Source organism: Phascolarctos cinereus, unplaced genomic scaffold, assembly GCF_003287225.1.
Source record: "Phascolarctos cinereus isolate Bilbo 61053 unplaced genomic scaffold, phaCin_HiC Scaffold_9;HRSCAF=440, whole genome shotgun sequence".
Lineage (NCBI taxonomy): Eukaryota > Metazoa > Chordata > Mammalia > Diprotodontia > Phascolarctidae > Phascolarctos > Phascolarctos cinereus.
Window position 1 is genome coordinate 255,856,368 of NW_027556402.1, and position 14,462 is coordinate 255,870,829.

The following is a 14,462-nucleotide window of genomic DNA, read 5'->3' on the forward strand; positions in this document are numbered from 1 at the left end:
TCAGTGCGCACGCGCGCGTCTCGGGGCCCCGGAAGGAGGGGAGAGCGCGAGGGCGCGCGGCCGCGGTGGCGTCATCAGTGTGCGCCGCACCCGGAAGAGACGTGGCAGCAAAAAGAGTAACAGGAGCCGCAGGAGGGACTGAAGCGACGGCTCCCGGTGAGCTCCTCCCCCCCCCTCCGACACTACACAGACAGAGCCCCGGGCCCGAGGGCGCCTCGCCCCGGAAGGGCCCCCGCGCATGGGCTCGGGGGGGGGGGAGGGTCGGGGTCCCCGAGGGGGCGGGGCGCCTGGCGGGCGGGGCCTCGTTGGGGCGGGGCTCTCACCTGCCCAGGGGGCGGGAGCGCCACTCCCAGGTGACCCTCCCTTTCCCCTGCCCAGGGCAGCTCCCGGGAGACCATGGGGCTCTGCAAGTGCCCCAAGAGGAAGGTGACCAACCTATTCTGCTTCGAGCACCGGGTCAACGTGTGCGAGCACTGCCTGGTGGCCAACCACGCCAAGGTGGGCGCCGGGGGCGGGGGCTTCGGGAAGGCGGGAATGAGCCTGGCGCCGTAAGAGGGGAGAAGCCCCGTTCCTGCTCTGACCCCCGTCTCTTCCCCCTCCCCTCCTCAGTGCATTGTGCAGTCCTACCTGCAGTGGCTCCAGGACAGTGACTACAACCCCAACTGCCGGCTCTGCAGCACCCTGCTGTCCACGCGGGAGACCACCCGCCTCGTCTGCTACGGTGAGGCCGGGTCCTGCAGACCTTGAGCTTCCGAGCGTGAGATGAGATTTTTAGCGTGGGGTTTATGACAAGAGAGCTGTGCAGGACGACCCCTGACTGATCTACCCAGGCAGGCGACCCTGGGCGGGTCACCTCTCAGACCAGGCTGCCGAGAAGGTGCCAGCCTGTGTTGGTAGAGGGAACCTTATCTGAGTGCCCCATCCAGCCCCTCCCCGTGGCATACAACAAACTAGGAATCTTAGAGCTTCAGGTTTTGGAAGGTGTTTTATGCCTCAGTTCCCATCGAGTCCTGCATCTCTGCAGGGTTGGTGAAGGAGGTATCCTCGTTCCCATTTTGGAGATGAAACTTGCCCATTGCGGTATAGCTTGTAAGCAGCTGAGGCTGAATTTGATCCTGGAGTCTTTCTGACTCCAAATCTCATCTCCATTAAGCCATGCTGCCTCTCTGAGTAGGGGATCTGCCGGTTACGGAGGATTAGGGAAAGCTTCACAGAGGAGGAAGTACTGGAATTGAGCTTTACCTTTAAAGCTTTACCTTTAAAGTTCAGAAGTTGCGTAGGTGACAAGACGGATGTGTTTTCACAGCTCGCTCCTCAGCTATTTAGATCACCATAAGAATTCAAGGTAATTGGGAGAGTTCTGGATCTCTGGTTCTGCGTGTGTAGGCTTCCTGGGCTAGGGAGTCTAAAGTTTCCCACCCCAGAGGGAGGCAGTGGGCGTGGTCTCAAGTCTTGGGAAAGCTGGAAAGTTCAGCGTTAGGGAGATAAGTGGGGAAGGGCTCCTCGAGTATTTGTCTGAATGTCTCTTCTCTTGCCTTTCCCACCCTCTCTGGCCTGGAAGATCTGTTCCACTGGTCATGCCTTAATGAACGAGCTGCCCAGCTGCCTCGAAATACAGCACCCGCTGGCTACCAGTGCCCTAGCTGTAGTGGCCCCATCTTTCCCCCTGCCAACCTCGCGGGCCCTGTGGCCACTGCCTTGCGGGAGAAGCTAGCTACTGTCAACTGGGCCCGAGCTGGGCTGGGCCTCCCACTGGTGAGGGCTTGGGGCAGGAGGGTGGAGGAAGTGATGGGGCCCCACAGAAACGGTGAGCGCTTAGTGGTCTTCGCTCTTCCTGCTCCAGATTGATGAAGTGACGCCAGCCCCTGAGGTCCTTGAGACTTCTGGCTTCTCTGATTGGTCCGACTTCAATAGTGAGTAACAGTGGCATTTACATCCCCGCTCCCACACCCCAAGGACCTTTTGTTCCCCTCCTCATGGTTTTTTTCTGTCTTCAGCAAGTAGCCCCTCAGGGCTGGAAGAGCAAATCCCCACCTCGGTCACTGCAGCCTTCTACAGCACTCCCTCGAGGCCTCCCCCTTCCCCTGGCCGGCCTGAGCAGCACGCCGTTATCCACATGGGCAGCCCTGAGCCCCTGACAGGTGAGGCCTGGGGACAGGATCTGGAGGGGCTTCATTAGAAACCACTGCTGTGTCCCAAGACGGGGGGTCCCCGGCGTATCCTTCTTCTATCCTGACAGGGATTGAGATGGAGCTGAGGGAAGAGGAAGGGGAGGAAAAGGCACCCCTTCTCTGCCCCTTGGCCTGATGGGGCTGGGGGTGATTGCCAGAGTCTGGCTCCTGCTTGCTGGCTTAGTGCCAGGAAAGGATGGGGGGAGTAGCCAAAGGAGATCCCCCGTCTTATGCACCCCTCTCTGCTTCCTATCAATAGCCTCTGCTCCTCGAAAAGTATACGATACCCGGGCAGGGGGTCGGGCCGCGGGCCCCCATGGGGACTGTGATGATGACAAGTACCGACGAAGGCCTGCCCTGGGCTGGTTAGCCCAGCTGCTCAGGTGTGAGGGGGACGGGGGCCCCAAGACGGGCCGGGAATTTAGGGAGCTTGGGGAGGAAACATGGGGGGACATCTGGCTCAGGAGCCTGGCAGGTGATGGAAAGGGCGGGGCTTGACCACGGCGAGGAAGAGAGCCCCTCACTCAGTTTCTCTTCCTTAGGAGCCGAGCAGGGTCCCGAAAACGGCCCCTGTCCCTGCTGCAGAGGGCGGGGCTGCTGCTTCTGCTGGGAGCCCTGGCTTTCCTGGCCCTCTTGATTCTCATGTCCCGCCTGGGCCGGGCTGCAGCCGACAGCGACCCCAATCTAGACCCCCTCATGAACCCTCACATCCGCGTGGGCCCAGCCTGAGCCCCAACTCTCTCTTCCTCACTTCTGGTGGGCATCCCACCTAGCTGGGAGCAGAGTCATGGGCAAGGGGTGCTGACTCCCCGTCCCTCTCCTCTCCACTCCAGTCTCCTGAGACACTACAGCCCCAGGGATGTGAGGGGGCGAGGGCCCTTCGCCTGTGGCTGCTGTGCTCCTGGGGCTCACTTAGGGCCGAGTTCTGTCCCCTGACCTGCTTTTCCTTGGAAGTGTCCCCAGAGCAGCAGCCCACACCCACTCCCTCCACACTTTCTCTCCCTCAGGAAAAGCTGTGGTGTTGAAAATAAACAACAGACTTTATTAAAGCCGAGCCCAGGCCTTTCCTTCCACCGGGGCTCGAGCCTGGCCCCTCTCCAGTGCTCAGTGCTTCTCCTCCCGGTATGTGATGGTTAGGAACTCCAGGGCCAGGCGGTTGATAAACATGGCTGCGTTGAGCACTGGGGTGACAAGAGGGGCTGGACGTGGCCCACAGTCCCCCCCCCCGCTTCGTGGAGCCCAGGATTGTGCTCTCCAGGGTTCAGCTCACCCTGGTTCCCGGCCCCTCCCAGCATAGGTATTCCCTCCTCCCCCAGCCTCCCTTTCTGCTACCCCCACTTTCAGACTCCCCATACTTACTCAGAATGGTCAGGGCAAAACATCTCAGAATCTTGTCCTCGATCAGCTCTGCAAAGAGTGACCCCAGGGAGGCCCACCAGATGCTCATCACCTGTGAGAACTGGAGCCCCGCGAGGCATAGAAAGGGAGGGTCACTACTGTTGCTGCGGTCCACCCTGGTGCCCCGTGCCCCTCCGTGGCTCACCAGGACAATGACGGTGCTGCGGAAGCTCATCAGATTGAATTGGCGGGTGATACAGAAGTGGTACACGTCGTTGGCGAAGATGCTGATGTGCAGGATTAAGAGCATCATCGCCGCCAGTGTCAGCACCACCCCCGGTGGGAAGAAGAGCACGGTGATCCTGTCACGCCAGCGCATGGTGGCAGAGCCAGACCAGATAGCTCACTGGCGGCAGGCCATTCTAGAACCTGGGGGAGCAGGAACAGAGGCACCAGAATGGCCAGGGGGCTCTAGAACTGAGAGGTGATTGGAAAGATCGAGGACGGGAACTGGGGGGGTGGGGGAGCTCCCTTTGTGCTGTTGTCCCTGCTTGAAAAGACCCCGCCCTGTTGTTGGGAAGAGTCCCCCAAGGGTGATAGTCTACGCTTCCTGGGAGAATCCACAAGGGGGTCCCCATTTCTCACTCTGATTCCACAAACATGAAGGCTGTGTCCTGTAGACCCTGAGCCAGGGGTGGAGAGCACCGGGCTGAGCATGACTCAGGCGTCTTTGTGGAAATTTCTAGCGGGAGGGCCAGGAACACATTCACAGAAACAAGCAGTGCCATGGGTGGAGAGGGTGAGGAAGGAACCAGAGCACTGGGAGAGCCGCGAGGCCCTCAAGCGGAAGGGCATGGAGATCAGGAGGGGCCTTCAGAGGACCAGACTGAGGATCAGTTCAGAGCTGGGGGCCTCGGAGGCCACTCTGAGGGGTCGCCTGGTTGGGAGAACTGAGAAGACTGCTGCTCTGTTGGGGACAGCGCTAAGGCTTAGCCAGGGCTGGACTCACAGCAGTCTGGGGAGGTGGGGGGGTTGGGATGTAGAGGGGAGCTGCCGACCTGACTGCGTCTGGGTCCTGCTGCTCTGGTCTCCCCGGTTGCCCAGCACTTAGCAGTCCTATGCACAGAGTGGAGATTCCATGAGCCAATTAACCCCGTATGTCCACCCCGCCTCATTTCCCACCTTCTCCCATCAGGCACACCCTGTTCATTGCTGCCTGGGTCGTCTGCCGCATTTTGGTGCTCTTCCCCTTCTCCCCTCCTTGACTTCCGGGGCCATACCTCCAAGAAGCAGGCATTGGCCAGCCCATGACAATTTCTCCCAGTTCTCAATCTCGAGGCAGAATGGCAGAGGTGGGAAAGACCCGAGTGGTCCTCTGATCCAAACAAGTCAGAACTGTATCTAGGACAGCTCCGTAGGGCTGGGGACGGCACTCCCGAGGCTGGGCCTGCCCATCCTACTTGTCTGACGTCCAGCCCAAGTATGCCTCTGCACTTCTCACCCATTCGGATGCCTCTTTGAGTACTTGAAGACGTATTTTGACCCAAGGGCCACCACCCCATCTTCTCTTTTCCAGGCAAAAGGTCACCATCTGACAGATGCCCCTAGGTCATGGTCTCAAGGCCTTTTACCATCCTGGCTGTCCTCTCCTGGACACCCCAGCTTATCAGCATCCTTACAGGCAATGCATTAAACTCCCCAGATGGGGGGTGGGGTGGGGATTGTTTAGCTATTCCTCCTCTTCCTTAGACTCCAAAATTCCTGGGTGGACGGGTCATAGACCCTCCCACCTCCTCCACCAGAGGGACCACGGGGCTGAGCACACACCAGGCACCTATTGAAGCTGGGGCCTGATGTCAGTAGGATGTGCCCTCCAAAAAACTAGGAGAGGCCAAGGTCGGGGTGAGAAAAGGAGTGAGCTTGATCACAAAATTCATCATGGGAGAGATGCTTTATGCTTTTGGCTGGGGTGGGAACGGCAGCTTCATTGAGCCCATGGCGATTTGTAAGGAACGAACGATTGAGTGCATTTCTGAAGCTCAGCCGTGCCACGCACTATAGATAGATATGAAGACGGGGCTTCTCCTCTGAGGAGGAGAGAGCACCCTCAGGGGACGGGGGCCAGGGCGGTAGAACACTGACATCCTTTCTGAAGACAAGGGTCAGATTAATTTGAAGCAACTTGTGTCTCTGGCCCAGGAGCTAGAGGGAAACAGACCATCCTCATGGGGTTTGAAGACAAGCCCCCCAAATCCCCAGCCTTGGCATCTCAGAGTTTCCAGTATGTTTATGCTGGGAAATCCATCCTCATTTTATCCATGAAATGACTGAGTCAGAGCAGCAGTCCAAACCTTGGTCTTCTGACTCCACATCTGGGGGTTTCCCATACTGTGTTAACTTCATGCCTCAGGTTAAAACACTGGGTCAAAACGAAATGTTTTTTAGCATGGCATTCAAGGCCTTTCTGGCCTTGCCTTCCTTGCATAATCACCGTTTCATCCAGGCTGGTCTGCTTTGCCATTCTCCTCTGAAAGGAAAACATTTACTCCCACCCTGGGCATCTGCTATTGAAGATTCCTATCTGGAAATAACCCACGGAGCTAAGGGCTACAGGCGCTCCTTCAGGTCTCCCCTCCTCCAGGAAGCCCCGACTGGAAGTTAGAACAGTGCAGTCGTCTAGAACGTCCTTATCTCCCACCTTGGGCAGTTCTGGTCGGTGTGGCTGTGAGGGCAGGCAGGGCCATCCGGGCCTCACTAGAGGATTGGCACCGGCCAATCACTTCAAATCAGCTTAACTGCAAACACCGACGAAGCCCTTACCCGTGCCAGGCTCCAGGGCTCTGTGCCCTGGAGGAACTGACAGTCCAGGGGGGGGAGGGGAGGGGAATGGGGAGAGTGGCTTTGCTGTGCTTTGGGCCCTAGGTGGGGGAGAGGGGCTAGGGGGTGGCACGCTGGAGGGCTGCATGTCTACAGGGCCCTCTCATCCATCTGGCCAGCTTAGCATCAGGGTGGAGAATGATTTCACAATGACCTGTCGTGTCCATTAGGAAACATTCTGATATTCCAGCTGAACTGGTCACCCCAGTGGTAGAATCAGAGTTGACCCGAGCTATGAGATTGGACTCTGCGTCTTTTTCTACCTCCCCACACCCCGCCCCTACAGCTGGGCCTACTTTGTGCCAGCCATTGGGCTGGGCACTTCACACTTGTCTTATTTGACCCTCCCAACCATGTTATTATCTCCATTTTACAGTTGAGGAAACTGAGGCAAACAAGATTAAGTGACTTGCCCAGGCTCACACTGCTAGCAAATGTGTGGCTAGATTTGAACTCCAGTCTTTCTGACTCTCCCACAGGCACCCTATCTACACCTCCACCCACTGCCTCTCTCCCCCGGCCTTGCGGGGAGAGCACACCTAGCCTCACTTTGCGCCTGCGCAGCTGCGGTCGCTAAGGGCGCCGGAACCATTGTAGCGTTCAGGCGTTTCAGGGGGGAGCCTTTTCCAGACGGATCGCGCACTACTGGGGGAACCCACTTCCAGCCGGACCACCTCCCACAGCCGGAAGTGACCGGCTGCGCTCTGGTGGGGCTGCTTGACGGGCCGGGCAGGGCAGGGATGGAGGCAGCGGTGGGGCTGGGTTCGGGGCCGGGGGCGTCCCCGGAGGAGCCCGAGGCCCCCGAGCGGCGACGGAAGGCGCATGGGATGCTGAAGTTGTATTACGGCCTCCCCGAGGCCGAGGCCGCGGCCCCGGGGGCGACCCCCGACCCGCGGGACCCCACGGACCTCAACGGCGCGCACTTCGACCCGGAGGTGTTCCTGGACAAGGTGGGGCCGGGCGCCCCCCCCGGGGTGCCTCCGTGATCTCGCGCTTCCTTGTGACACCCCCCCCAGCGCCCCACTGCGCCCCCGGCGCTGACGGCCCGTTTCTGCCCTCCCCCCCAGCTGAGGAAGGAGTGTCCCCTGGCCCAGCTGATGGACAGTGAGACGGACATGGTCCGGCAGATCCGCGCCCTGGACAGTGACATGCAGACGCTGGTCTACGAGAACTACAACAAGTTCATCTGCGCCACGGGTGAGGGGGGCCCGCCCCCAGACACCCCCCCCTCCCCGGCACGACCAGGGTTCTTGGCCCCCTTTTACACCCGAGGAGGCGGACGGGCTGGAGAGGGCAGCGGCCGGCCCAGGCGCAGCTCAGGCCGTGCCCCTCCCCCCCCGGGGGCTCGGGCAGGCGGGAGGGCACCGCAGACTGAGGGCGGGCCGGGGGTCTCCGCAGACACCATCCGCAAGATGAAGAATGATTTTCGGAAGATGGAGGACGAGATGGACCGCCTGGCGACCACCATGGCGGTCATCACGGATTTCAGCGCCCGCATCAGCGCCACGCTGCAGGACCGGCACGAGCGCATCACCAAGCTGGCAGGTGCGGCGGGGCCGGGGTGGGGGGAGTGCCAGGCGCAAGGGGGGTGGGGGTGGGCAGGTGCAGGGGGGCGGGGCATGCGGAGGTAGGCGCTGGGGGCGGCCTGCCCCCAGGCGCCCTCTCGCTCCTCTTTTGCAGGGGTCCACGCCTTGCTGAGGAAGCTGCAGTTCCTCTTTGAGCTGCCCTCGCGCCTCACCAGGTGCGTGGAGCTGGGGGCCTACGGGCAGGCGGTGCGCTACCAGGGCCGGGCGCGGGCCGTGCTGCAGCAGTACCAGCACCTGCCCTCCTTCCGGGCCATCCAGGATGACTGCCAGCTCATCACTGCCCGCCTGGCCCAGCAGCTGCGCCACAAGTTCAGGTAGGGGCGCCTGGGCTTCCCAGCACCCCCTGCTGCCTGGCCCTCGCCAGCTTGTGCGCTGGTGCAGCCCTCTCCCTCCCGGCCCCCTGCCTCAGCCAGCGCTCACCTCTGTCTCCCCCACACACAGGGATGGTGGGGCGGGGGCCCCAGAGCTGGCCGAGTGTGTGGAGTTGCTGCTGGCGCTGGGAGAGCCCGCGGAGGAGCTGTGTGATGAGTTCTTGGCCCACGCCCAGGGGCGTCTTGAAGGCGAGCTGGGCAGCCTGGAGGCTGAGCTGGGCCCGTCGCCCCCAGCCCCCGACGTGCTGGAGTTCACTGACCGAGGTGGCAGCGGCTTTGTGAGCGGGCTTTGCCAAGTGGTGGCATCCTACCAGGAACTCTTTTCTGCCCAGGGACCGGCGGGTGTGGAGAAGCTGGTGGCCTTTGCTCGGGAGCTGGGCAGCCGCTACTTTGCTCTCGTGGAGAGGCGGCTGGCGCAAGAGCAGGGAAGCGGGGACAATTCGCTCCTGGTACGGGCCCTGGATCGTTTCCACCGGCGCTTGCGGGCCCCAGGCACGATGCTGCCCGCGGCTGGGCTGACAGAGGGGGCCACCGAGATTGTGGAGCAAGCTGCGCGGGAGCGGCTGGGCCAACACCTGCAGGGCCTGTGTGCCGCCTTCTCGGGCTGCCTGACGGATGTTCGCCAGGCCTTGGCTGCCCCCCGGCTGGCGGGCAAGGAGGGCCCTGGCCTGGGGGAGCTCCTGGCCTCGGTGTCCGGGGCCATCCTGGGCCACATCAAGGCCTCCTTGGCTGCCGTGCACCTCTTCACTGCCAAGGATGTGTCCTTCTCCAACAAGGCCTACTTCAGGGTGAGGGGCCAGCCCTTCCCCTATTCCTAGGGGAGGGACCGGCCTCCAGGGAAGCCATTTCAGAACATGTGGGGCGTGGGGTGGGTGAGCCCAGGGTCAGCAGCTGGGTTGCATGGGGGCCAGAGAGCCCACAGGGTGGGGTTGAATCCTGCCTGGGTCTGGGCAGGCCGCTGCTCATGGGGCCTGAGGTCTCTCCAGATCTGTCACAGGCAATGCTTCTCTGTCCCCGTTCTTGCCTCCTCTCCTCCCTGGCGGGGACTCCCTTCTCTCCTGCCTGGCCCTACGCCTGCCCCTGCTTCCTCCAGGTGACTCACCCCACCGTCTCCCGCTGTCTCCTTCCAGGGCGAGTTTTGCAGCCAGGGCGTTCGCGAGGGCCTCATTGTGGGCTTCATCCGCTCCATGTGCCGGACGGCGAGAGGCTTCTGCGACAGCCCCAGCGAGAAGGGAGGGGCCACGCCCCCAGCCCTGCTCCTGCTTCTCTCTCGCCTCTGCCTGGACTATGAGACCTCCACCATCTCCTACATCCTCACGCTCACTGACGAACAGTTTCTCGGGCAGGTGATGATCTACGAGTCTCTTCTGCTCTGATGTTCTGTGTAGCCACCATCACGACACCCAGTCAAGGGTCGCTGACCCCGTTGATACTTGAGGACACCAAGGCTGAGGAGGAGAAGGCACTTCCTAGGAAGTGTCAGAGCCAGGATTTGAATCTGGGTCCCCTGGATGGGTGGGCTCTGCCTTTGACCTCTTCTCTCCCCCTCCCAGGGATAGGTGGGGGACATTTGTATCAGTCTGTCGAATGGGCCTCAGGTCGACATCATAGGATGGGGCTAGATGGGGCCTCAGAGGTCATCTGCTGCAGCCCCCTTGTTTGAGTCAGAGGAAACTGGGGCCTAGTAAGGTGTTACGGGCTGCAGCACTTATAATTACAAATGATTTAATAACGGCAACAGTCATAAACATACACTCACATAAATGTGATTACATATGATTGTACAATCTCAGAAGCAAAGACAGAAAGATAGAGAAAGAGAGAAGGAATGCGTCACCAATCCAAGGAAGCATCAACTCCTGAACAGCTGGCTGGGGATGTCCCGTCTGCCAGCTGTCACGGCCGTCAGGCCCCTACGGCAGAGCGTCCTCTCCCGAGGGAGGCTCCCAAAGCCCCTCTCCCACAAGAGGCCCTCTTTATCGTCCTTACCCAAAGAAGGCAGGGAGCCAAGGAACAGGTGATTGATCTTAAGGACCCGAGAGTTTTGGGCGAAACTCTCCCACCTCAAGAACAATCTTTGTTATGTCAGAAATGTCTCGGGTCAATACCCAGGAACTGGCCAAGTCCCTGGATGTTTACCTCAAGACCTGTTTCTAAGGAATGATTCCCCAAGGTGGGTCTGGGTTGGAACAAGTCCCAGAACGCCACGTTAGGGAAGTTCCTCGTCCCTTGGCTTAGGCTGTGGATAGGGCAGACCCTGTACATTAACCCTTCAGGCAGCCAGGGGCTTAATCAGCATTTGAACCCAGATCTTAACTCCAGGCTCATGCTCTTGCCATGCCATAGGCTGCCTTGGGCACCCTGAGGCCCAGCAGACTCCTGCCCTCCTCCCCAGCCCCAGGGTATTCTGAAGGACCCCTTCTCTCTGCTCCGTGTCCCTCCCCAGGACCATTCCCCTGTGACCCCAGTGAGCACCCTGTGTGCAGAGGCGAGAGAGACTGCGCGGAGGCTGCTGACCCACTATGTGAAGGTGCAGGGACTGGTGGTGTCCCAGATGCTGCGCAAGAGTGTGGAGACCCGCGACTGGCTCACCACGCTGGAGCCCCGCAACGTACGAGCCGTCATGAAGCGCGTGGTGGAGGACACGACTGCCATCGATGTGCAGGTGCTGGGCGGGGGATTCACAGAGGAGTCACTGAGGCATTACGGGGGGCGGGGGGCGGCAGACGCAGCTCGCCCACTGTTTGCACACCAGGGCATCGGTGGCTTCTGTCCCTGACTGGCGCTTCACCTGCCCTCCGGCAGCCCCTGGTGCTGCCTGGGGGTGGGAGGCCCCCAGCCAGCCCTCTCCGTCTGACAGGTGGGGCTTCTGTACGAGGAGGGCGTTCGCAAAGCCCAGAGCAGTGACTCCAGTAAAAGGACCTTCTCCGTCTACAGCAGCTCCCGGCAGCAGGGCCGCTATGCCCCCAGCTACACCCCCAGGTGAGAGCCTGTGAGGTCCAGGGGTGGGGGGTTCCTTGGGCCCCAGAACCGCCCCGGCTGACTCCTCCTGCCCTCTCCGCCTAGTGCCCCGATGGACACCAATCTTTTGAGTAACATCCAGAAGCTGTTCTCAGAGCGCATTGATGTCTTCAGCCCGGTGGAATTCAACAAGGTCTGAGAGGACCCCCTGCCCCCCTTCCCCTGCCCCTTCCACTGTCTCCCATCTGCCCCTGTCTGGACTTGTGTCTGTCCACCTTCCTGCCCCTGGTGACCTCGAGGATCAGCCCAGAGAGCCCTCTGCTTAACAGTCTGTCCTCCCCTCTCAGAAGTGTGTATTGACAGTGTCCACACTGACTCTGTCTGCACCATCCCTGCCCCCTGCAGGTGTCCACACTGACCTCATCCATGCCATCCCTTTCCCCTCCCCCAGGTGTCTGTCCTCACGGGCATCATCAAGATAAGCTTGAAGACCTTGCTGGAGTGTGTACGGCTGCGCACCTTTGGCCGCTATGGCCTCCAGCAGGTCCAGGTGGACTGCCACTTTCTCCAGCTTTACCTGTGGCGCTTTGTGGCTGACGAGGAGCTGGTCCACCTGCTGCTGGACGAGGTGGTGGCCTCTGCTGCCCTGCGCTGCCTCGACCCTGTGCCCATGGAGCCCAGTGTGGTGGAGGTCATCTGCGAGCGGGGCTAGCTTCAGGCTTCCCACCCAGTCCAGGGCTGGTTGCCTCCCCTGGCCAGGCCCTGGGGGTTTGCTCTCCCCGTTACCCTCTCTCTCTCTCAGAGTATCTGTCCACCTTCCCACCTTCCCCCATCAAATAAAAAAAAGTATTCTCCAGTCTGTCCCCTGGGTTTCTTTGGAGGCAGAGAGGAGAAGCAGAGGGGACATAGGCCATAGGCCTGGCCGCTCTCTGGGGCTGCCCTGAGGGTCTGCACGGGACCCATCTGTCTTCCGTCCTTGGGTCCACCACTCCCCTGCAGAGCAGCTGGCTCGCTCTCCACGACACCCTTTGACCTCCCACCTTTGACTGATCCCTTGGGGTACGTGGTGCTTCCAGATCCATAGCTGAGGAACATCCCAGGAAAATCAGGGTGGCGGGCTGTATCATGAGCGTTCGTTTTGGGAAGGAGGTTAGGATTGTGGAAAGTGCTGGATGCTTCCTCAAAGGCAACCCAGCCTGGCTCTGGGTCCAGCTGCCAGGCTCAGCAGCCTCTGTCAGTAAGGAGCATTTATGAAGCACCTATTGTGTTCTGGGTACTGGGCTAAATACTGGCAATAAGAAGAAGGGCAATGACAGCTCTGCCCTCACGGGGCTCACAGTCTAGTGGGTGAGACAGTATACAAACCCTGGTGCAGACAGCACATGCCGGGTGAGTTGGGATAACCTCAGGGGGAAGACCCCAGCATTAAGGGAGCCTGGGATTTCATCTTTGATGTCCCCAGGATGGTCTGGCTCGCTTGGGGCCCCTGGCAAGCTTTCTGCTCGCTTTACTACGCTCTGCTGGTTTGTGAGGCCATTTTGGCCGCCTCCTCTCTCTGCTTGGAAAGGAGATCAAGTGGTTTCTGGGCAGTTTGTGTTTCCTCATTGTGGTGTTTGCTTTGCATTGATTCAGCTCGGTGAGGGAAGGAACAACCATGTAGGTGTCTTTTCCTTTATCTATTTTCAATGTTTTGCCCGTTACTGTGACTGAGCAGGTCAGTCTGGCACCATCATTATGCTACACCATGCCGTCTTTCCAACCCTAATTGAACCACATCTCTAACATCTGTAGTCCTTCTGTCTTTTCATTTTGACCTTTGCTTTAACAAGTCAATGGCGCTGCCCCAGTGAGAAAGCTAATCCAGGAAAGATGCTTCTGGGGCGGCTAGGTGGTGCAATGGATAGAGCTCTGGCCTCGGAGTCAGGAGGACCCGAGTCCAAATCTGGCCTCAGACACTTCATACTTTACTAGCTGTGTGACCCTGGGCAAGTCACTTAACCCCAATTGCCTTGCCAGAAAAAAGGAAAGATGCCTCAATGTCCATTTACCTCCTGTCCGTTAATCCCTGTGTGAGTGTGTGTGTGTGCGCGCGCACGCAAGCGTGAGGTCAGTGCATGGAGTGCCCTGTGCCTGTGGCGACTGTGCTAAGTCCTGGTAATAGTGAAATAGTTTCTGCCCTCAAGGAGTTTAAAGTCTAAAGGAAGAAAAATCTAATTAAATAGACAAGGAGTACCACAGTTGTGGGAGAGAGGGTGTGTGCTGCTGCCGCAGGGTGCCTCGGATAAGGCTCCATGTGGGAAGCGCTGCCAGAGCTACGGTTGGGAGTGGGTGATGGGATGTCTACATGTGGGCATTGAGAATCGTTTCCTTGCCTTTCTGTTGGGAGCCGAGTCCTTATGGAAAATCTCTAAGTCCTTATAGACTTAAGGGGTCAGTCCATATAGAGGCTTGCCTCGGGATAAACGCTCCCTTGACTCTTGCCCCAATTCCACTTGTTACAGTTTATGGATTCCAAGTTCTCACTCATAACCAGCCTTGAGGCCAGGTGGCTGATGCAGGCAGATAATACTAAGAATTGGGCAGGGAAACAATGGATATGAATTTTGGCCTGAAAACTACTTTCTCATGAGAAAAGGAGGATCTTTAGCTGCTTAGTTTGTGTATGTTATTAATTAGTGCTTGTGGATCATTTCTCATGATACAAAGCTGTTTTTCTATGGGTATATAATCAGAAAACTCCTGAAATAAACTAGTCTTGAGCATTAACCTGTAAGACTCGCCTAGCCCAACTTTTCTTTCTCCAGTTCCCTTCCCCATTTTCCTCACCACTCTGTCCTGCACCGTGCCAGCTGCTGGCACCTTTCTGTTTTCAGTGGTGTCTTCAGGGGAGAAAAGAGCACCAGCTCCTGGACCCTGGCAGCATCCAGTTCAATCGGGGTGGCTGGCCAGCTTGTTGGAATACAGAGGAGGACTGGGAATAGAAACGGTCTGAATTAATGTTGGTGACGATGCTTCTTTTGAGGTCAGAAAGGGCAGCCTTTAAGTCAACAAATTTAGGCACTAAGTCAACAAGCATTTATTAAGCCCCTACTGAGTTCTGGGCACAGTGCTAGTGACATTGATTCTCCAGCCAAATAAAAAAGGGAGACAAACCACTT

The 14,462-nt window shown here is 59.0% G+C and overlaps 3 protein-coding genes across 4 annotated transcripts; 2 read left to right on the forward strand and 1 right to left on the reverse strand.

Moving 5' to 3' along the window:
- The first annotated feature begins 48 nt into the window (after nt 1-48).
- ZFPL1 (zinc finger protein like 1) lies at nt 49-3,220 on the forward strand. Its single transcript, XM_020968028.2, has 8 exons — nt 49-156; nt 379-498; nt 610-721; nt 1,562-1,755; nt 1,844-1,913; nt 1,998-2,141; nt 2,431-2,554; nt 2,714-3,220. Exons 2-8 carry the CDS (start codon nt 397-399, stop codon nt 2,898-2,900), a joined length of 933 nt encoding a protein of 310 aa, XP_020823687.1. The 5' UTR covers nt 49-156; nt 379-396; the 3' UTR covers nt 2,901-3,220.
- A 43-nt stretch (nt 3,221-3,263) lies between these two features.
- On the reverse strand, nt 3,264-4,994 carry CATSPERH (catsper channel auxiliary subunit eta). 2 transcript variants are annotated; one of them, XM_020968045.2, is made up of 3 exons: nt 3,715-4,455; nt 3,531-3,630; nt 3,264-3,352 (listed from the first exon to the last, which is right to left on the reverse strand). In XM_020968045.2, exons 1-3 carry the CDS (start codon nt 3,886-3,888, stop codon nt 3,276-3,278), a joined length of 351 nt encoding a protein of 116 aa, XP_020823704.1. In that variant the 5' UTR covers nt 3,889-4,455; the 3' UTR covers nt 3,264-3,275. The 2 variants fall into 2 exon arrangements, with proteins under 2 accessions (XP_020823704.1, XP_078004571.1); XM_078148445.1 differs by having other exon boundaries at nt 3,531-4,994.
- A 2,067-nt stretch (nt 4,995-7,061) lies between these two features.
- Nucleotides 7,062-12,160, forward strand: VPS51 (VPS51 subunit of GARP complex). The gene is made up of 10 exons (XM_020968009.2): nt 7,062-7,336; nt 7,454-7,583; nt 7,785-7,931; nt 8,067-8,286; nt 8,414-9,131; nt 9,474-9,689; nt 10,790-11,008; nt 11,204-11,325; nt 11,410-11,497; nt 11,756-12,160. Exons 1-10 carry the CDS (start codon nt 7,127-7,129, stop codon nt 12,014-12,016), a joined length of 2,331 nt encoding a protein of 776 aa, XP_020823668.1. The 5' UTR covers nt 7,062-7,126; the 3' UTR covers nt 12,017-12,160.
- Nucleotides 12,161-14,462: the final 2,302 nt, after the last annotated feature.

Bases quoted from the DNA above. Each gene is read 5' to 3' on its own strand.
- VPS51 (XM_020968009.2), top strand. From the start codon at position 7,127: ATGGAGGCAGCGGTGGGGCTGGGTTCGGGGCCGGGGGCGTCCCCGGAG. The intron at 7,584-7,784 runs GTGAGGGGGGCC...GGGTCTCCGCAG, and splicing joins CAAGTTCATCTGCGCCACGG to ACACCATCCGCAAGATGAAG. The intron at 11,498-11,755 runs GTCTGAGAGGAC...CCCCTCCCCCAG, and splicing joins GCCCGGTGGAATTCAACAAG to GTGTCTGTCCTCACGGGCAT.
- CATSPERH (XM_078148445.1), bottom strand. From the start codon at position 3,888: ATGCGCTGGCGTGACAGGATCACCGTGCTCTTCTTCCCACCGGGGGTG. The intron at 3,353-3,530 runs GTAAGTATGGGG...TTGTCACCCCAG, and splicing joins TTTTGCCCTGACCATTCTGA to TGCTCAACGCAGCCATGTTT.
- ZFPL1 (XM_020968028.2), top strand. From the start codon at position 397: ATGGGGCTCTGCAAGTGCCCCAAGAGGAAGGTGACCAACCTATTCTGC. The intron at 1,756-1,843 runs GTGAGGGCTTGG...TTCCTGCTCCAG, and splicing joins CTGGGCTGGGCCTCCCACTG to ATTGATGAAGTGACGCCAGC. The intron at 2,142-2,430 runs GTGAGGCCTGGG...TCCTATCAATAG, and splicing joins CAGCCCTGAGCCCCTGACAG to CCTCTGCTCCTCGAAAAGTA.